We start from the raw sequence: 22555 nt of genomic DNA, 5'->3' as shown, positions 1-22555 counted from the left end.
GAACAATGAAAGTAATCACAGAGAGAGGCTCACACAGAGGCACAGTATAGCCGAATCTTTGAAAACCAAAGACTCTTTTAAAAATCTTAAAAGCAACAGAGAAAGATGACACATCACATGCATGGTGACGTCAGTCTGATTACCATCCAGCTTCTGATCAGAAACCACGGAGAGCAGAACATCCGTAAAGTTCTGAAGGAAAAGTAACTGTCAACCCAGAGCTGCGCACCCATCAAAACTGCCCTTGGAGAACGAAGGCAAAACAAAGCCTTATTCAGACAAAAGAAAAGTAAGAGAATTCACTGCCAGTAGACCTGCACTACAAGAAACCATAAAGAGAGTTATGTCTGGAGGGAAATGATAGTAGAGAAAAACTCGGGTCCTCAGAAAAGGATAATGAAATGGTAAATATCTGTGTAAATTCAAAAAAAAGTTTTGAGCTTTTTGCTTTTTTCTCTTAATTTCTTTTAAACTATATAATTGTTTAAAACAGAAACCACAACATTCTTGAAGGGTTTATGATGTACGTAACCAGGCCATGAAGGACGGGGGAGAAGGACGAGCCTGTACAGTTGTAAGGTTTCTGTGTTCCACCTGATGTGGTGTGATAACAACGAATTAGACTGAAATTTTAAAGATATATATTTTAATCACAAGGGCAAATATTAAAGAATAATGCCAAGAAATACAGCTAAAAAGCTAATAGGACAGTTAAAATAGAATTCTAAAAAGTATTCAAAGAACCCCAAAGCTGGGGGAGGGTATAGCTCACTGGGAGAGCGCGTGCTTAGTGTGTATGAGGTCCTGGGTTCAATCCCCAGTCCCTCCATTAAACAAAACAAACAAATAAACAAACAAAACTACCTTCCCCCACCAGCCGTCCTCCCCACTCTGCAGATTATATTTCTTTGTTATCATTAACACGACATTTATCAGCCACCAAAATACAGAACTGGCACATGCAGCCAACCTACCTCTTGTGCTGACGGCAGGGCCCCCTCACAGGTGACACAGTATCTCAGGTGAGCGGGATTCCCTGTGCCACAGGTGCGGCAGATCACTTTCTCCTTGAAAACAGAGAATAAATGAACACAGATGCAAAAATCCTCAACAAAATATTAGCAAACCAAATCCAATAAAACATCAAAAGAATCATACAGCATGATCAACTAGGATTTACCCCAGTGATGCAAGAATTTTTCAGTATCTGCAAATCAGTCAGTGTGATACACCTCATTAACTAACTGAAGAATAAAAACCGTATGATCATCTCAATAGATGCAGAAAAAGCTTTTAATAAAAGTCAACCTCCACTTACGATAAAAACTGTCCAGAAAGTGGGTATAGAGGGCACATAATAACATAACAAAGGCCATACACGATGAACCCACAGCTAACATCATACTCAACGGGGAAAAGCTGAAAGCACTCCCTCTAGGATCAGGAACAAGACAAGGGTGCCCACTCTCGCCAGTTTTACTCAACGTAGAATTGGAAGTTCTAGCCACAGTAGAGAAGAAAAAGAAATAAAAGGAATTCAAACTGGAAAGGAAGAAGTAAAACAGAGAACAAGAAATACGTGTTTCTCTGAGCAAACTGCTGTGCAAAAAAGCCATTAAGCAGTCTTTCCAGCCAATCAGCCAGCTACAGACCCTATGCCAACACTCAGACCCTGAAACTGGATTGGTTTAGGAATTATTACAACAAACAGCATCAGACAAATGAATAAGTCTTAAAAGAAATAAACCTCAAAATGAAAAAACCTGAAAGAGAGAATTCATTTGGCATCAGGAAGGCAAACTGAGTATTTTGTGCTGAGTACAGGCGTGATTCTTCTTTTCAGTGCGGAAAACACGCTCATCAGTACGTTTTCCATCTCCTGGCTTGAACAATACATAGGAAGACCCAAGAGCAGCAAGAGAATATACATTTACACACAATCTAGTTCTCGGACTGGGGTCTCCCCCGTGGGGCTTTACATTAAACATGAATTTGGGTTTGGTCTGTAGTTTAAAGACCACCTTATTAGTGAGTGGTAAATGCAACCTTCCAAGTCAGGAACTTGGGGCTAAGTTGCAATCCAGAAAAAAACAGAGAAAAAGAAAAGATGGTTAAAATAGCCTAACAGGGTTTGCTAACAGCTGTTCAGTCGCTGGACTATTCCGCCCTCCCAGGGCACGATCTCCTTCGATTGTCAATGACCTGCGACACTCAGATGTTCCCTTCTACTCCAGTACCTGTGTTCCCAGGTGTCCTGAAACTGATGTAGCATGTTCTGCATCTGGCACAGGTAAAGGAGGCCATCAGGAAAAAGAAAGGCCAACTCCTGGCGGTTCTGTCCCAGTGCCACCAGGGAGGCTACTGGAGTCCCTGGTCTTGCCAAGTCTTTCTCAAGTCCCACTTACGTAGTCGACTCCAGGGTCCTTCTAGGAACCTGAGCCAACCCAGGAAACCACAGTTCCCAGCCCAGAGAAATCCTAGAGGGCAGAGGCCGACTGACCGCCACCCAAAATGGCAGAGAACCATGGACTTGAACTCAGTGGGTCCTGACCCCCTGGTCCAGCTTTCTTCACACTTGCTTACAGTCTCCACCGCATAACCTGCAATCGTCAGAGCTTTTCTGTGAGATTTAGGGCAGTGATCTTCCTGATGTGGTGAAACCCAGCGACCCACTGAGAAGCGAAACAAATTTCCTGGTCCTGTATTAAATAATGGTGAGATCAAACAAGACAATCTAGCTGTTTGCTGCCGGAGATACTCACCTGGGAAAGAGAAAAGTGCAAACCAAGTGAAACTGCCCCCCTGTTAACCCCAGTGGTCCACCTCAAGACCCTCAGCTTGCAGGACCCACAGTCCAGAACCATCTGTGTGCACATGTGTGTCTGTGTCTATGTGTGTGTGGTGGCAGACTTGACATCTACTCTCTAAGCACATTTCCAGGATACAAAGATGGGTATGTCAATGAGCTTGACTGCAGGAGTCATTTCAGCATGTATATGTCTATCAAAACCTCACCACCTTAAAGATGTAAAATCTGTATTGAAGTAAATAAAAATTTAAAACTAGCATATCATAACTTTGCCCAATCTAAACTAACTCTGCCCAATTTTAATCCTGCCTTGCAAAACACTCTTAAATTTTTTTAATTAATAAACTTTATTTTTTAGAGCAGTTTTAGGTCCATATCAAAACTGAGCAAAATTTACAGGGAGTCCCCATACATTCCCTTTACACACACACACACACCCCACCCCGCTATCGACGTCCTGCACCAGATGGTACATTCATTACAACCAATGAACCTACACTGACACATCATCACCCAAAGTCCATAATTGACCTCAGGGTTCACTCTTGTCCAATTCTCTTTAAAATCACCCAACTGCAGTACTGAAAGCCTTCCCTGTCTTCTCCCTTCTGTGATACCAGGGGTCAGAGTAGCCGTTTATCTCACTGTATCAGGCCCAGTAGGCACAGCCTCCTTGCTCAACAGGCTTTCCTAGCGCTTCCGGTGGCGGCTTTCTGACACATGCCATCATGGCTCACTTGCTTGAAGAGCAGTGGCCATGACCCACAGAAACGCTACAGTCACAGATTCATATGTGTTCCTAGGGATGATCTGGGACTAAGACCACCATCAGACTGCCTTAATGAGGATGCTAAATATTTAAACAAGTCCTCCCTCGCGTGGGGCAGCCTTCAAGTTCACCCAGTTTCCCCAGGTTCTGCCTTGTCCCTCCAAGGGTGAGCCCTAGGTACTCAGGGCTTTTCTTCTTTCTTCTGTTTTTTGTTTGTTTGTTTGTTTGCTTGCTTGTTTGTTTAAAATGGAAAGTTTATTTGCTTTGTACATCAAATAGAATGCAAGCACTATCATGACAAACAGAAATACGCAGATCAACATAAAACAGTGATTTAGTTTCAATGAAGGGAAATCTTAAAGAGAGAAGCTGATTTCTCTCCCTCACATGTAAGAAGTGTGGAGACAGGGCTCCAGGGCTGCCTGGTGGCTTCCTGCAGTGATTTTGAAAGTTTCTTATGATTGAAGATAGTCATCCAACAAAAAGATGAGTAAAGTTTCATCCACCCGACTCTGGCCCAGCCAGTTCTTCAAAATCTCACTTTGGAAGGTTTGCACCACCTGGGACACTTAAGGACTTTTCACAGTGAAGGGGTAGCTGGAACGTGCATGAAAAAGTGGACTTGCCGTTTCCCCCATAAACTTCAATACATTTTGCCCACAGGGAATCCACCAGGCCAGTTTAGGAGTGTTGCAGTTCCAATTGTATGCGAAGTCCACACACTTCCCTTATCACTAAAAACTCTTGCTTTTTTTTACCCCCAAAGTTGTCTTTATTAGATCTATTTCATCCTCTGGTGACCTTTACCTGAGGTCAAGTTAAAAGGAGATAAAGGGGGAGAAGGCTGTCAGGACAGCGCACCGCTCACACGCACCAGCCTGGGAAGATGGGAACCCGCCTCCGAGCCCTGACTTCCCTGCGCCGAGCCGCCCATCCGCGGCTGGCGGTTGGCTTGTGGAGCTTGGGAGTGACGTCTTCCCGCATTTATGCTGAATCGTGGGGTCTGAACTGTGAGGTTTGGAGATGATTTCCTCATCGCACCACCAGCTGGATTTTGGGTCCTGGATAGGTGGTTACCCCCACCCCACCCCCAGCCCATTTATACTTTCCTGTGTGAGCATCTCCTCTCTCCTGCCTCTGTTTGTATTAATTGTATTCAGTAGGTGTTCACTTCTCCCTCTGCATGAAGGGGGACTTTCAAGTACTGATCTTGGTCCCAGCGACATCGAGTTTACTTGTTTATATTAATTTTTAATCCCTCCTCCTTTTGCTCCACCCCTATGACACACCTTTTAAACTCTCTGACTTAATAAAACGTGACTGTCTTGATCCAGCAATCTCACTCCTGGGCACATATCCAGAGGGAACCTTAATTCAAAAAGATATATGCACCCCAATGTTCACAGCAGCACTATTTACAATAGCCAAGACATGGAAACAACCTAAATGTTCATCAACAGACGACTGGATAAAGAAGTTGTGGTATATTTACATGATGGGATACTACTCAGCCATGAAAAAGAAGAAAATAATGTCATTTGCAGCAATATAGATGGACCTGGAGATTGTCATTCTAAGTGAAATAAGCCAGAAAGAGAAAGAACACCACATATCACTTATATGTGGAATCTAAAAAAAAAAAAAAGACAAACAAACTTATTTGCAAAAAAAACAGACTCTCAGACATAGAGAACAAACTTGTGGTTACCGGGGAGCAGGGAGAAGGGGTGGGAGGGGATAAGGTGGGAGCCAGAGATTTGCAGATACTAGCTGATATATATATAATAGGTAAACAAGTTCATGCTGTGTAGTGCAGGAAACTATATTCGATATATTGTAGTAACTTATGGTGAAAAAGAATATGAAAACAAATATATGTATGTTCATGTATGACTGAAGCATTGTGCTGTACACCAGAAATTGACACAATATTGGAAACTGACTATACTTTAATAAAAATATATATATACAAAAAAATTGACTGTCTTGGAAAAAAATTAAAAATAAAAGGAGCGAATGGACTGGAAATTGAAAAATGAAGAAAAGATACATTTGTATGTTCAGTAACAAACATACAAAAAAAGTTAACGCATGATGTCATTTGCTTAAGAAGATTTTTTGAATGTTCACGATGATACTTTTTATCCATGTGACTAGCTGCATTCCTTCTTTTCTACGTAATAGAGACCCATAATCAAACAAAGCAAACAAAAGCATGAAGTGAATTTAAGGACAAGATTAAAGGTCAATATTCATTACAATGCTCAAGTTTAAATAGACAAAGTAAGAAATTATCTACGGTAGCTGTGGCCCAATTTATTCTCCAAATCTATGTTCAGGGAACACATTCTATGTATCTCCCTTAACCTTTAGATCTTGTCGGCAAATTAAACTCTTGGACAGTGTGCCTTTCCAAAAATGAGAGTGGATTTTGTCCAACGGTTTTTAGCTTATCAATGGTGAGCTGATTCCAACAGCTGAAGACAGACATTTAACTGTTCAAACGTTAATTTCTATCTATCTTCCTCGTGCTTTTACGGAATCGCGTTTCATTACCTTCAAGCGGAGGCTGGCCTGTGGCTGCAGCTGTGGAGCAAGCGGGGCCTCACACACCACACAGATGGGAGTGTTCATGGGCACCAGGCTTCCACACTCCACACACAGGCCCATCTGCACAGAGAAAGAGGTCAGGTTCGTGTTGGGATGCAAAAACTGAAGGTGTAAGTAGATCTTAAAATGTAAGGTTTAATCTGCTCTTGTAAAAAAATTTTTTATAATTACCATCTTAAAACTTTTTTTTCCTATTAAGGTAAAAACATGTTTATTGTAGAAAAGATCAGTGTAAAGAGAAAGAAAAGGAAAGGAAAAATAAAGAAAGAATAGCTCACAGCCTGATGGAGTGAGGAAGTCGACAAATCTATAGAGGGGTTGATTATCTCCCCACATGCCCCTGCTTGACTGGGGGATGCTCACCTGTGCAGCAACAACCTGAGTGGGTCCAAGCCACCCACACATCCCCAGCTGCACCTGGAGATGCAAGACAGCTCAGCATAAAGTCAGAGCTGGGGCAGACTTGAAAACAGCATGAAGTCTGAATGTTCCAGCCAGCCCATTATAGATCCATCAGCAGAGAGTGGAAACCTTAAAGGACCAAGGTGTTTGGATTTGGGGGTGGTTTTTTTTTTAAGATTTCTTTTTAATGGAGTTACTGGGGGTTGAACCCAGGACCTTGTGTATGCCAAGCATGCACTTTACCACTGAGCTTTGCCCACCTCCCTAAGGACCAAGGTGTTTGAGCACAACTTCTGGCACAATCTTTTGGCCAAGTTGAACACCAAGCTATGCACACCCAGGGGTCATCCCAGGCTTAAAAATAAAACAAGGGAAAGGGGGAGGGTATGATAACAGTGATCTGAAAAATAGTGACTCTCAATAAAAAGAAATTATTTTTAAAAAAACAAATCAAAACCTAGAGCTGAAAAGGAAAATAACCAAAGTAAAAAAAAAAAAAAAAAACTGCCAGAGGGACTCAATAGAAGATCAGAAATGACAGAAGTGGGGGTGGGGGTATATTTTAGTGGTAGAATGCATGCTTAGCATGCATGAGGTCCTGGGTTCAATCCCCAGTACCTCCATCAAAAAAAAAAAAGTGACAGAAGAACCAGCGAACTTGAATACAGTTCAACAGAAATTTTCAAATCTGAAGAACAGAGGAAAAAGATTGAAGACAATAAACAGATCATCAAAGACCTTTGGGGCAACATCAAGAATGCCAGCATACGTGTGATGGGAGTCCCAGAAGCGGAGGGGAGAAAAAAGGGCAGAAATAGAATTCGAAAAAACAATGGCCAAAAACTTCCCATATTTGAAGAAAAACATTAATCCACAGACCCAACGAACTCAATCAATCCCAAGAAAGATAAACACAAAGGGAGCCATACCGAGGCACACGGCAGTCAAACTGGTGGGCACCAAAGACAAAGAGAAAATGCTGAAAGCAGCAAGAGAAGAAACTACTTATACCTCAACAACTATGGCAGCCAGAAGGCAGTAGAATGACACAGTCAAATGGCTGAAAGGAAAAATAACTGGCCAACAAAGGATTTCACATCCAGTAAAACTATCTTTCACAAGTGAAGGTAAAAATAAACATTCTCAGATAAACACAGCCGTGCCTGGAGTAAAGGAAGTCCTTCAGGCTGAAAGTCAGTCACGCTGGAAGATAACCTGAGTTCCCAGGAAAGAAGTGGAGAAATGAGCGGCCAGACATAATGAATATGTTGGTAAATATAACTGACTCCATGAACATCTTTTCTCATCTTTAAATGACGTAAGATTGTTTAACACTGTGTTTTCAGCTTATAATAGATGTAATGTAGATGACAATATACAAAAGATACAGAAGTGGGGAGGAAAAGGAGATATACTGGAGCAAAATGTCTGCATTTTACTGGATTTCAGTTAAATTATTCTGAAATAGGCTGAGAAATTAAGGTGTATGTTGTAATCCTGAAGCACTATTAGAAAATCACTTTAGAAAATATTTTTAAAAATCAAAATACAAATTAAAATGGCACACTAAAAATTATTTAACACAAAAGAAGGAAGCAAAGGAGGAACAAAGGAACAAAACAACATGAAACAAATAGAAAACAGACAGAAAAATAGCATATGTAAACCCAACACATCAATAAAGGCATTAAATGTGAGTGGACTAAACACCACACTTAAAAGGCAGAGACTGTCAGACTGGGTAAAATTGCAAGACCCAAATATACGCTGTCTACTGGAGACATGCCCTAGATTCTAAGATACATGTAGGTTGAAAGTAAAAGTATAGAAAAAGACACATGATGCAAATAGTGACCGTAAGAGAGCCAGGGTAGCTACATAAATCTCAAGGGGAAAAAGGACTTAAAAAACAAGAAATATTGCTAGACACAAAGACATTTTGTGATGACACAAGGGTCAATAAATCAGGAAGACATAGCAATTGTAAAAGTACACGAACCTAAGTCCCCAGAGTACACCAAGCAAAAACTATGAGTCAGCCTTGAGCTTCAGACTCCATTTATCATCTGACCAGTCTGCCGGTGGACCACAGGGGTGTTCTGGATCTCCGAGAATTAGCATCAGTTCAGAGCTGATATCTAGTAATTCCCCAGAGGCTTGGGCATTTCCTCTTCTCCAAGGCATAGTCACCCTAGTGCAGGCAACAGGTCCATGTGGAAAAGGCTTCAAGGATGATTTATGACACGTACTCGCAGTGACGCAGGGTCTGTCCTCAAGGAGACCCAGCCTCCCTTCGATCAGGGAGCTGTGGGTTTGCGAGTTGACTTAAGTCTTGAAACTGGATGACAGACTTGGATGTTCCATTGTGGAGACTCAAGTCATGCTTTTGGCTATAAACCGTGTCTTTTTTTTCTTCCCTATCATATAAAACAAGCAACACGCTAGTAGACTGCCCATCTAGCTCATTCGTGGGAATACCGTGATCAGATTCTGACTGCCGATACGTCACCGCTGCCTCTAACAATACATGCGCCCACCTGGTCTTTGGCAGGTAAGCGCTGCCCTTGACCTCTGATACCCTGGAATCCCACTAGCCACCCGAAATCAGGGAGCCCATCTCAGTGGCAGCACCCCTCAGTGATCACGTCTGACCACCGAAGGAAAGCAGCCAGGGAGCTTCTCCAGGGTGCAGGCGCTCCTTTCACAAACGTATTCCTTGACGCCCGAGTGAAGGAAGTGTCTTCTGGGCCTTCTTGTGAAATGCAGGTGAGAGTTGGTGGGGATAGAGGGCACATGTGATAAACCAACTCCAACATGACATCAGGGGAGTCCTGGTGTCCCTGTCTCACTAAACATAGGCTCCTGTTGAGTCCAAGTATTAGCCAGCCAACCAAAAAAGCCTGGAGCCGCCTCCAGCGTCAGCAGCCAGCACATAAAGTCAGTCCAGAAACCACAGAAGGTGCATGCATATCAATGAATTTAGCCCAATTTAGTGCTATGTTCTGACTCATTTAAAACCTACTCCCACACTTGTTCCCCAAGATTCTGCCAATATATATGAGCAAAACTGTGCTCTTCTGTTCATGTGTGAGCTTTTCTCCTGGATCACAGTGTGCACCTGTCCCTCTGCAGCTCGCTGGGATGGGACTGGGCCATGGGGATGCCTCAGGGCGGCTGTGGTGAGTCTTAGGAGAATCCACATCTCCTTTCAAGGCCACTGCCTCAGGTGAGGTTAGCACCGAGATTTCAAGGAAAGGCAGGCCAGCGACCTCAGCCAGGAGGGCAAGCTCATCCGCCTGCCTGAAGCGCAGAGCAATTCCAGGAATCACCATTGTCAAGTTTCAGGATCCCACTCTGTCCCAGTGTATACTCTAACTTTCACAAAAGAAATGTGGTGCTGATGTGAATTCAGCTGATGCTGCAACTCACCAACATATACAATTAAATTTCGTGTTTGATCTCCTCAGTATGGCCCTGGAGTTATAAGAAATGGGTTCTTTTAGGGCTGCCATGGGAGCCCTCTGGGTCTCAGACTGTGAGTTAAAGGTCCTGTGCTTGTCAGTCTCCACGATGCTCCCAGGTGCTCAGGGGACTCCATCCACACCCGGGTGCTCCTGGTCATCACCACTGCCACTAGAGTCACATGCCGCAGCCACCTGGCCGCTCAAGAGGCTCGTTTCAGCTGACACCGCATCACTGCCAGCCCCACGTGGCAGCCTGACTTGCTGTGATGCCACTTCACAGTACGGATTTCCCCCAGGATAGTCTGAACAGGGCAAGTGTAACATAAATAGCTATTAGCTAATAACAGAGGATAAGCCACCAATGCGTAAAGCAAATTCTGAAGAACACAGGACTGCCCGAGACAGAGAGGAGCCGTGACGCCCAAAGAGGATGGAATCTTACTGAACTGGGTGTTTCTGTCACCCTCTGGTTGGCAGAGACGTTCACTGGGGTGACACAGACCAGAGCTGCAGGCAGAACGCGACCCAGGGGTCCTACGAAACTCATCAGGAATCTCCCTCTGAGGGGCTGGCAGGGCTGCTGCTGAAACTTGCCAGGAAACCGCCCACTGGGAGACTGTCTGGAAGCTGGCGGGGTACCCGTGGACCCCACAGCATCCTGAGAAGCAGTTCACGGGGTCCAGCACAATTAGGTGACCTGCAGGTTAGCCGAGCACCCTCAGAGCAAAGAGAAGGGGAAGCATGCCAGAAACAGGAGGAGCCAAGCCCATGCTCCTGCCGTGCCCTCCACAGCGATGTGCCTCTCCTGACAGAAATGAACCTCGGGCCAGCTGGTAAGGGAGAAACGCTTGCAGGTCCAGTTCCAGCACCACAAGGCAGGATGATGGAGAGAGGATCTGGAGCTGACAGGCACACCTCTGCATCTCTGCTGAGTGTCCTGGGTCTGAGATCCCAGAAGCAGGAGCCACCCACTTTGAATCCCAGAAACCCAGAGGGGAGCAGGGCACAGTTAAGGACGTAGCAGTTTAAGTGACAAGCTGTTACACATTAGGGCACGTTAATAAAGTTACAAGCAGCATACGTGTTTCAAAGTTCATCATTTTAAATACTTATCATCTCTGATAAGCTTTTCTCCCAGTAACAGCAAAGAAAGGTCTGAAAAATCTATTCTCAGGCCAGTGAAAATTAACTTTGACGTCATACCAACAAATAGAAGCAGGGAAAACTCAAACCAGTGAGACCTGCTCACATTTATTTGCTGTGCTACCTTCTTCAAGGAGTTCAAAATCTATCACAGAAATAAACGAATTTCTACAACATATCCATTTACTATCTAACCCTTTGCTTGAAGGCGAAACTCAATTCTTAAAGTCTAGACTTTGAAATTGTTGAATAAGTGACTTTTTCTTGGTGGCTGTCTTTTTTAAATGGTCATTTTCCAGTCAGCTCCACAGGTCCTTTCACTTCATTTTGTAAACCTTAGTGCAAAAAACCCCAGAGTGTCAAGTGCATAAAAGATGAACACATTTTGGTGAAGGTTTTGATTTTCAGTAAGCCAAGTACGTTTTCTCACTAACTACAGACCGAATAGTATTGATCATGATCTACACTCGGCTAAAACTTTCCCATTTAGACACACTGATCAATCTACAGCCTATATAAACAGCTTTTTTGGGCGGAATGATGTATCTCATGGGTACCCAGACTTGTGATTAGGACTTCTTATCATTTATTTCTAGAATATATTTCCTTATTGTCCCCAGGTTATGAACAGAAGTGTCCTATGAGTAGGACACATGAATTTATCTGAGCGTGCGTCACTGAAATGAAAAGATTTCAGTCTTTTTCTGAGCCTACGCTTCTTCAAGGCCACATGAAGGCAAGGGCACTGCAGACAAGCCTTTTCAGTCCGAAGTGGGAGTCTGGATTGGAAGAGATTCATTTGCCAGTAACCTTTCCAACAAGCGTTTGTGCTTGTGGTTCCCGTGTGCCAGGCGCGGTGCTGCTGCTGCAAAGACCAGAGGAACCAAAGGATTTTAATGTAAGGATTCTGCTGCTCACCTGCGCTCCTTCCGGGGGCGGGAGACGACAGCCAAATATGGGCGGCACAGGAGAGCCACACTCCAGACAGAAGCGAGCGAAGGGGTCGGATGGGCGGGGCACGAGGCAGTTGGCACACCTACGACAAAAGAGGTTCCCGACTGGCCGTGAGGGCACGTTGAGAAGGCAAGCGAAAACCTGAGAGCATTCAAACATTTTCTACACAAGATAAAACGAAACCAGAACACTCTCAAAGGCTATGGAACAAACTCAAGACGCGAGATGCATCTCTAGTCACTTTATCACCAAGTGGCCTCCCAGCTGGAAGCACGGTGCCCGCCACCCGGAGGCCAGGCGCGTCTCACTGCCTGTGCGCAGCAGGCGGCCGCCAGCAGCCCTGGCCCCGCTTCCCAGCGCGGCCGGCTTGTCCCCCCACGTCGGACTGGGCGTGTGTGAGGCCGGCCCTGGGAACTCGTCATGGCGCCCTGAACTTCTCTGGCTTCCGACCTGAGCCCTGAGGCCAGGCTGAGTGGCGGTGCTCTCACCTGGCGCTCTGCAGGGTCCCTGCCTGCGTCTTCACTCACCTGGGCAGAGCCCGAGGCCCCGCCCCAGCGACATCCGGCCCCATTTCCTGGGCACTTGATCCTTTAGCCTTCGCCCGCCTACTTGGTTCTGGACATCAGCCAGAGCGGCAGGGCCCCTGGGACTGGGCTTCCCTGTGGCTGCCACTGCTGCCGCCATGCCTCTCCAGGCAGGCGGGGGCCCTGCTCCTCCGACCCACCCGGACTGCTGCTCAGCAGCTCTGATGTTAGGGCACTGGACGGCTTGGTTGCCTACACCAGTCTCCACCATGGCCTCTCGACAGTTACCAGCCTTTGTGCTGGAGTCCACAAACAGTGTGCTGGGAATACTGGCTATGTACATGCAAAGAATGAAGCTGGAACCTTGCCTTACACCATATACAACAACTAACTTGGGGGAGGGTATAGCTCAGTGGTAGAGTACGTGCCTAGCATGTACAAGGTCCGTGGTTCAATCCCCAGCACCTCTATTAAAGTAAACAAATAAATAAAAACATAAATTACCCCCCAAAATATTTTTTGAATGTTCTGTATAGCACAGGGAACTATATTCAATGTCTTGTAATAATCTTTAATGAAAAGGAATATGAAAATGAATATGTATGTATATGCATGACTGGGACATATACACCAGAGACTGACACACCGTAACTAACTATACTTCTGACTATACTTCAATAAAAAACAGCAAAAAAAAAAAAACCTCAAAATGGATCAAAGACCTAAATGTGAGAGGTAAATCTATAAATCTCGCAAAAGGACACCTAAGGGGAAAGCTTCATGACGCTGGATTTGGCAATGATTTCTTGGATGTGATCCCAAAAGCACAGGCAACAAAAGAAATGGACAAATTGAACATCATAAAAATCTGTTCATCAAAAAAATACAATCAAGAGATTTAAAAGACAACCTAGAGATGGGAGGAAATTTCTGCAAATCGTGAATCTTGTTAGGGGATCAACATCCAGAATATATTAAAAACTCCTGCAACTAACAATAAAAACAAACAGCCCAAGTCAAGTCACTGGCTGTTACTCCAAAGACGATGTTCAACAAAACTTGCCATTGAAATGCAAATCATACCCACATGAAAGGCACTTTCCGTCCATTAGGATGACTGTTAGGAAAACGGAAGGGGAGTGCTGGCGAGGATGTGGAGAAACTGAACCCCTGCGTACTTCTGTGGGAGAGGAAAGGGCGGCTGCTATGAAAACTTCAGCAGTTCCTCAAAAAGTCAGACAAAAAATTACCACGTAATCCAGAAATTCCAGTCCTGGGTAAAAACCCAAAAGAACTGCAAATAGAAACTAAAAGAGGCGCTTTTGGGGGTGTGCTCAGAGCAGGGGGCCTGAAGAAATGGCTTTTCTGTTCCCAACACACCCAACAGGAGTCTGGGTTCATCATGATGAGGGGCACAAACTGTCGGGCCTTCCTATGAACACATACCCTCCACGCGTCCCCCTGCACCTCCACGTGGCTGCTGGGCAGGACCCGGGGGACAGAGCTCAGTATTGGAAGAAAAGCCACGGTACTGAGCGGGGGGAGTTTGCCACCTAGAGCCTGTCGGGTCCACGTGCGGGTGGGCCATGAGTGGTGTTGTAGACATGAAGGCTTTGAATCTCTTTTCAAGGGAAAAAAGAGATTCCACATGCCATTCTGGAGAGCAATGAAAATACTCTGTATGACATTACAACGATGGAGACCTGTGTCATGATACTTTTGTCCAAACTAAGGTGGACTGTGGACTTTGGTGATTATGATGTGTCAAAGTACGTTCATACTTAGTTAAAAAAAAAAGTACCACTCTGGTCAATGAAAATAACACCTATGAGCATGTGTGGAGAGGGAGTCCGGGAAATTTCTGTATCTTCCTGTCAATTTTGTTGTAAACCTAAAACTGTTAAAAAAAAAAGTCTTAAAAACAAGAAAACTCAGGGTAAACATTTTGGGCAAAGCTTTGGTTTCAGTTATGTACATATATTATATACGTGTATGTGTGTTGGATTGTGATGTAAAATGTATTCTTTAGGTCAAAAAAGTTTGCAAGTCACTGCAGTTAAGTTACGCTGGCAAATAACAGACAAAATTAACCTCAAAAAACAAAAAGAGATACTTGGACACCAGTATTCAGAGCAGCGTTATTCATAATAGTCAGAAGGTGGAAACAACCCAAACGTCCATCAACAGGTGAATGGAGAAACGAAATGAACGTGGCGTATACGTACAGTGGAATATTTTTTATCTTTAATATGGAATAAAATTCTGATCCATGCTACAGCATGGATGAACCTTGAAAATATTAAGCTAGTGAAATAAGTCAGACACACAGGGACAAATGTTGTCTGACTTCACTTACACGAGGTAACTAGAACAGGCAAATTCATGGGAACAGAAAACAGAACAGAGGTCACCAGGGGCTGGAGGGAGTGGGTCACCAGGAGTTACTGTTTAATGGGAACTGAATTCTGTTTAGGATGACGAAAAAGTTCTGGAAATGGATCATGGGGATGGTTGCCCAACATTGTGAATGTACTTAACGTCACTAAACTGTATACTTAAAAATTGTCAAAATGGTAACTTTCATTCACATAAATTTTAGCACAATAAAAGTATATAGTATGGTAAAAAATTGATTATACCAAATAAAAGTAATAAAGTATTATGGGGTTCACAATATTTGTAGAAGTCAGATAAATGACCACAAAAGCACAAAGGCTGTGTTACGCAGTTCCTGGAAAGCCGCTGTCATAAAGCACACACGCTCTGTAGGAAGCGGCATGGGGTCACTGGCAGACAGACTGTGATAAGGTAAAAATGTGTATTACAAACCCTACGGCAACTACTAAAACAGAACACACAGCTAATAGGCCAACAAAGGACACAAAATAAAATGGAACCATGAAACATACCCAATTAATCCAAAAGAAAGCAGGAAAAAAAAAAAGGGCAACAAAGTACAGATAAGACAAACAGAAAACAACAGCATGATGGCAGGCTTAAATTCAAACATAAAACAAGCAGAATAAAAATAAATACTCTCAATACCCCAATTAAAAGACAGAGACTTTTGATTTTTTAAAAAAGCAAGACCTAATTATACGCTGCTTAAAAGAAACCAGCTTTAAACAGAAAATTACAAATAGGCTGAAAATAAAAGGGTGAAAAATACACATCAGGCAAATGCTAATCAAAAGAAAGCAGGAATGGCTGTTAATATCAGACAAATTTGATTTCTGAGCAAAGAATATTATCAAGGTTAAAAAAGGTTATTTCGTAACGATAAAGGGGTCGATTCAGCAACAGGACGTAAGAATCCAAAAGGTTTACACGTTTAAATAATAGAGCCTCAGGCACATCGACCAAGAACTGGCAGAAATGCAAGGATAAAGAAACAACTTCATAATTATAGTCACAGATTTCAGTATAACTTCCTCAATAACTGATAAAACAACAGACAAAATCAGTCAGGACAGAGAAGACTTAAGCAATACAACATTGTGTTAACTGCAGGTGTACAACAAAATGACTCAGTAATTGTATATACTGCAAAATGATCACTGCAATTTAAGTCTAGTTAACGTCCATCACCAAATACAGTGAATTTTTTTCTTGTGATGAAAACTTCTTAGATTTACTCTCTTAGCAACTTTGAAATACACAACACAGTAGCATCACCTCTAGTCACCATGCTGCACGTTACATCCCCAGGACTGTTTATTCTACAACTGGAAGTTTGCACCTTCTGACCACCTTCACCCATTTCACCCCACCCCACCCCCAGCCCCCAGGGAGATGCGAATTAAAACCACAACCAGCACCTCACTAAAAAGTCCAAAATTAAAAGTCAAGGTGTTAGTAAAGATGCAGAGAAACTGAAACTCTCATACATGGCTGATGAGAATGTAAAATGGTGCAACCTCTTAGGAAAAGTTTGATGATCTTCTTTAAGAGTTAAATGCACACCTATCATATGACTAGCCCTTCCTCTCCCAGCTTTCACCTAAGGGAAATCCAAGTACACGTGCCCAGGACCACTTGTACACAAGCATTCACAGCTGCTTTATCTGTAACGCCTGAAAGCTGAAAACTACCCAGATGTCCATCATCAGGAGACACGATAAACACCCTGGAATGTATCCACACAATGGAATCCTACTCAGCACTGAAAAGAAATAAACGTTTGATACATGCAACAACATTCTCTTGATTGTGATGATGGTTTCCAGACTATATGTGTAAGTCAAGTGTACTCTTCAAGTAAGGGTCATTACTGTGTGTGGTTTGTAAAAACAGTTGAGGATGGGCAAACACCATTGTTATGTCCCAAACAAATTCTTTTTGATCTCAAATTCTTTTTGACCACAACGTGTCTCAGCGGGACTTAAGAAATGGTGAAGAGATGTCATACTCACTTGAGAAAGTCTGTCTGCCTCTGGATTCTCATGATCTCTGTGCTTGTCAAACTCTTGTGGCCAGTTATGTGTGCAAAACCAGGGAACTAAAATTAAGAATATATATAAAATCACGGTAAAAGCTATGGTAGAGTAAAATTGCATTAAAAGTTCATTTTAATGTTTTGCTGCCGTATCCAGCATCCATCTTTTAAAAACCATGATGAGGAAAGTCTTCAGTAGCGACGACCCCAGTACCCAACATTAACAAGATTAAAGTGCCGAGGGGAGGGAAATACCGCCGAGGCAGAGCATGTGCTTAGCATGCACAAGGTCCTGGTTCAATCCCCAGCCCCTCCTCTAAAAGTAAACAAACCGAATTACCTCCCCCTACACATAAAATAAAATAAATTTTTATAAAGCTGAAGTAAATACTAAAAAAAAACCAGTTGGAGGCTGTTAATGTGAACAGTTGGTCAGGCTGGACATACAGGAGTTAGTCATACTGACCCTGAAACTTTTCCCTAAGTTTGAAATTATAATCAGAAAGAGACGTTGCAAAAATAAAATAATATGGGGATAATATTGGCTACGTCGTAAGGTCACTTGAAAATGTCAAGGAGACAACGGCTACGTTTCACCACTGTCAGACCCTCCCTAAGTGTCGGCTTCTCCCCTGCGTGTTCCTTCTCCAACCTTCCTTTCTGTTCTGTTCTCCTGCCACTCTGACCTCTAGACCACATCCACCCACCTGCGGGCCAGGGCGGGCCGTTACTGCCCTGCACTGTGTCTTACCAAATGGGTTTCCCCCACTAGGAGTCCCCTTTGTCCTCTATCCACTTGACAGACTTTTCCTGACTCTCCCAGGCCCAGCTCAGATGACTCTGCCCTGGGAAGCCCTTCTCCCCGGGGCAAGTGAATGTGACTGTAACCTCCCCCCGGTTCCCGTGGGACTCAACACAGCTGTGCTGGGACCCGGAGGCCACTTGTCTCAGTACTTTGTAGGGACCTTGGTCCAGCTCCTTGAGGCCAGGGACCACATAACATTTATCTTTGTCCCCCTCCCTGTACCCAGCACAGTGCCTGGCACACAGCGCCTCAGATAAAAATCCATCAAAGTGAGTTCAGTGTTTCTGGACAACAGCAGACGACTGTTCTGGGTGAGTCCTTTCTCTGGGGATTTAATCTTTGAGGAAAATGGATGCTCACCTAGGTTTCTAAATTCTAAAACCTGGTCTGTCTGATGGTACTTCCAGGTCTCTTTTCTTATAAATTCTTATTTTTAATGAAATAGACATATCTGATAATGAACAGTAATTTTAGTTTTCTTTTAATGGAGGTGCTGGGGATTGAACCCAGGACCTTGTGCATGCTAAGCACACGCTCTACCACTGAGCTACACCCCCACCTCCCCGCCCAAGTGCTTTCATTCCCCCTCTGAGGCCCGAGAACCAGCTGCCGTTGTGACGTCCCTCTGCTTCTAAACGTGTCTCCCGAGACCAGGGACGTCCTCCTACACAGCAGTGCAAATACCACAGCCAGGCAAGTCAGCAGTGAGGCAACACGGCCACCTCATCCACAGGTCTCCGTTCTAATTCTGGCAGCCGTGCCCAGGACGCCCTTTCACAGCTGTGTTTTCCTCCCGGGCCAGGATCCAGCCCAGACTCACGCTTTGCATTTAGTGGTCCCGTCTCTTCTGTCTCCTATAATTTGGAATAGATCCTCAGTCTGCCTTTTTTCTTTTTTTTTTTTTTCTTTTAACTGAAGTACATTGGATTTACAATGTTTCAGGGCTACAGCAAAGTGATCTAGTTTTATATATATATTTTGCTAGTAAATCATTCAATTTTTTTTCCACCCTCTGATTTTTTTTTATATTGAACGATAGTCAGTGTACAATGTTGTATCAGTTTCTGGTGTACAGCATAATGTTTCAGTAGTACATACACATGATACGTGTATTGTTTCAGATTCTTTTCCATTCTAGCTTATTACAAGATACTGAATATATTTCCCTGTGCTATACAGTAGGACCCTGTTCCTCAGTCTGCCTTTATCTTTCATGATCGTAACATTTTTGAAGAGTAACAGTTCAATCTACAACATCTCCCTCAATCTGGTTTTGTCTGACGTTCCTCCGTGGTTGCATTCAGCCACGCGTTCTGGCACAAACACCAGAGAAACACCATGTCCTTTTGGCTGCGTTACGCCAGGAGGCATATATAATCCCCATTTTTGAGCTGAGTCTCAGAAAGCCTGAGTCCCTCGCGTGGGGTCAGTCCATAGCGCGTGTACCATCTCCATCCTCAGACCTCTCTGGCCATCGCAGACTCTGTGTCCACCCACCTGCGTGGGCTGAGCTTTGGTCTCCAGACTTCACGCTGCAGCCAGTGGGGAGCAGTCAGGGGGCTGAAGTTGCTTCTGGGTCAGACTCGTCATGGCTAAGATCAGACAAAGTCGCAAAGTGGTGGTCTGTTGGCCAAATCTGGCCTGCTGTTGCCTGAGCTTCATTTGGCCCATGTGTATTGGTCCCCCCAGTGCATCAATATTTAATTTGATTGTTAAAAATGTTAACTCAAAAAAATGTTAATTCAATTATAACACACAAAGGTGTGCAGGTGTGTGACTTCTACTGTGAATTCATCAGAGGTGGCAACACTGACCCTGCAGACCTTCTCATCAACGGCTGGCTGGAGCTGAGCAGAGAGGGCCGGTTTCACTGGCTGGGCATTCATGCCCGCATGGCCTAGAGAACCCACAACTCGCCCTGACCTGCAGCTGGGTGTCAGCTGTCAGTTATCTCCCCGCCAGGCTGTATCATGCCTTCACTCTGCTGCCTCGCCCCTGATGGGGCCCCCAGGACAGAGGCTCAGCTCAGGGACCTTGTCTCCCAGGTGGTTGTTGACCCGCTGTAAGAACCACCAGCATCGTTAACGCTGAGGTTTGCCAAAACAGTATGCTTCAGGTAGGACTGAGCTGGAACGCTGAGAAGAATCTCTCCCCGATATGGAGAAAAAGAGCGGAAGATAAAAGTTCTGTGGCCCTTTTCTGGCCTCCTTGGTCCTCTGAACTCTAAATAAATTCCCCAAATTTGCCCCCATGGTCCTAGTTTTGGGGGACTCTGAATCTTGGAATTTTTTTTTGAGTCTTCCAAACCACAGATGTGGGATATTTTATGTAGATCTTTTAAAAGTTTCTCTCAGACAGATTTTGTAGTGTCCAGTATTCAGACCTTTCATATTTCAAAATTATTGCTTAGTATTTTATACATTCATCCTATATATGTGCTATTTTATTTATTTAAATTTCCATTTGCTAATTTCTAGTCTACAGACATACATTAGTTTTTATGTTAATTTTCTACTCTACAACTTAGTAAACTCACTTATTAGATCTAGGATTTTTTTAAATTGCAGTATAGTCAGTTTACAACATCGTGTCAATTTCTGGTATACAGCACAATGCTTCAGTCACACATGTACACACATATATTCGTTTTCATATTCTTTTTCATTCTAGGTTACTACAAGATAATGAATATAGTTTCCTGTGCTCTATAGAATAAACTTGTTGTTTTGAGTCCTGGAATCTTAACGTATTGTTTTACTCTACCTTTTCTTTAGATTTGTTTTTGTTTTTGTTTTGGTGGGGGTAATTAGGTTTATTTATTTATTTTAACAAAGGTACTGGGGATAAAACCCAGGACTCTGCACGCTAAGCACACATTCTACTCTGAGCTATACCCTCCCCCTCTACTTTTTCCTTAGAAACAACTCTTAAATTACTAGGTGGGCGAGGAAATCTAAGTACTCGTGCACAAAGGAATACACCATCCATTCTTCAAAATGATGTTTTTAATCTCATGGGGGGCGGCCCTGGCAAGCACTGCTCACAGGAGTCGTGCGCGCTCGTTAGCGCACTCGGAAGCCAGGCGGTCATTCCCTCCGGAGTCTGGGAAGGACAGGCTCCCGCTGCAGGGGTGGCTGTCCTTCCGTTGGCCAGGGTTTGCAAGCAGGCCTTACTAGGTCTGCGGGCCTCGGGCCTGGACTTTGTGGTCCTCCAGAAAACGCAGTGGGCGGCAGACGGAGAACCCAGGAGAGCAGGCTGAATCATACCACAGCGTGGGAGACTGGAAATGAAGGAGAGGATTTGACCTTGGGGTAAGGAGAGCTGGTCTTCGAGGCCAGTGATTCTCAGACTGGACTGACCACCGGTCATCCACGGACCCCATCTCAGGCTTACAGAAGCAGACCGCCTAGGACTGCAAGAGCGGGTAGCAGGTAGTCTCTCTCCCTCTCTCTCTCTCTCTCTCCATATATATTTAAAGTTCCCCCCAGATGACTGCGACGTGCAACCAGATTTGGGAACACTGCTTCTGACCTCCCTTATACTTGGTGCTAAGAGTGAACAGCCTTGGAGTGACGGGTACACAAGAAGCAGTTGTGGCTGGATAGAAAGAGTGACTCCAGGAACTGTCTACTTGGGGCTCAGAACTGGAGGAAGAGAGCAAGGGCCCTTTGATGCCAAAAGTCTAAATGGGATTCTATAAACACTGGAAGACCCAAGTGCTACCATAGTTGTAGCAGACACCTGGCGTAAGGGCATCTTTCTTGTGTCATACAGTAAGAATGGATTGATGTGGCTTTTACTGAGGTCGTAAGTCACCTCCATCTTGTCAGATCCAATGGGCTAATCCCCATTTTTGTCCAGTTTGAATTCTCAGCCACATGTGCATAGATACCCACTGCCTTCTCCTTGAAACCCTGTCTTCTCTTGGCTTCGATGGCACCACTGTTTTTTTTTTTAGCTTTCTTCTTACTTCTTAAGTTCTTCCTCCTCTGCTCAACCTCTAAGTCAAGAATTTTGTCTTGTGCCTCCTTTTCTTCATTTTCTGTACATGCTTGGAAAGCCATATTTAGATCCAAGCTTTAAATACCATCTATATATTAAATATTTCTAAATATGTATCTCCAGCCCTGACCTCTCCCCTGAGTTGGAACTTGTATGTCCAATCGTCTGCACCTCTACCTGGATGTCTAATGAGGCCCTGAGCTCCTGCTCCGCTCTGGTCTTCCTCACCCCCAATAAATGGTACCATCATCTCCAGATGCTCAGGCCAGAACCCTGAGAGTCATCCTTGGCCCCTTCCTTTCCTTCATCCCATCCATCTGCCCCCTCAGCCGAACCTGTCAGCCCTACCTCCAAAACATATCTGGATTCCCACCGTCTCCTATCCTCACCACGTCTACAACCTTGATACAAGCTACCCTCATCTCTCACCTGGAGCAAAAGCCTCATCAGTGATACTCCTCTTATTCCTCTACAGATGAATCTCTGTACTGTGGCCAAAGACAAAGCTTTCAAGCATAAATGAGATCACGCCTTACCCTCCACATGGGCTTCCTTTACAATCAGAAGAAAATTCACCTCCTTACACTGAGACTCACCCCAGTGTCTGTGATTCCCAACCGCACCTGCCAATTAGCATC

At 44.1% G+C, this 22555-nt stretch overlaps 1 protein-coding gene and 2 non-coding genes across 14 annotated transcripts in view; 1 reads left to right on the top strand and 2 right to left on the bottom strand.

Moving 5' to 3' along the window:
* DZANK1 (double zinc ribbon and ankyrin repeat domains 1) overlaps positions 1–22555 on the bottom strand; it is a 70135-nt gene that overhangs the window by 31559 nt on the left and 16021 nt on the right. For 9 of the 12 annotated variants that reach the window (XM_072943743.1, XM_072943740.1, XM_072943732.1 and 6 more), the window contains exons 7-10: positions 17088–17173; positions 12116–12233; positions 6135–6248; positions 975–1067 (exon numbers count right to left, since the gene is read on the bottom strand). In XM_072943743.1, coding sequence (XP_072799844.1) covers positions 975–1067; positions 6135–6248; positions 12116–12233; positions 17088–17173 — 411 coding nt within the window. The remainder of the gene's footprint in view (positions 1–974; positions 1068–6134; positions 6249–12115; positions 12234–17087; positions 17174–22555) is intronic. The other 3 variants (XM_072943736.1, XM_072943738.1, XM_072943735.1) reach the window with 2 other exon arrangements.
* LOC116278904 (small nucleolar RNA SNORA11) lies at positions 14001–14130 on the top strand. Its single transcript, XR_004188251.1, has one exon. It is a non-coding gene; the product is annotated as a small nucleolar RNA SNORA11 (small nucleolar RNA).
* TRNAA-AGC (transfer RNA alanine (anticodon AGC)) lies at positions 18401–18472 on the bottom strand. The gene has a single exon. It is a non-coding gene; the product is annotated as a tRNA-Ala (tRNA).

Source organism: Vicugna pacos, chromosome 19, assembly GCF_048564905.1.
Source record: "Vicugna pacos chromosome 19, VicPac4, whole genome shotgun sequence".
Lineage (NCBI taxonomy): Eukaryota > Metazoa > Chordata > Mammalia > Artiodactyla > Camelidae > Vicugna > Vicugna pacos.
The sequence above is the reverse complement of the archived record's forward strand: the minus strand, read 5'-3'. Positions and strand labels throughout refer to the sequence as shown.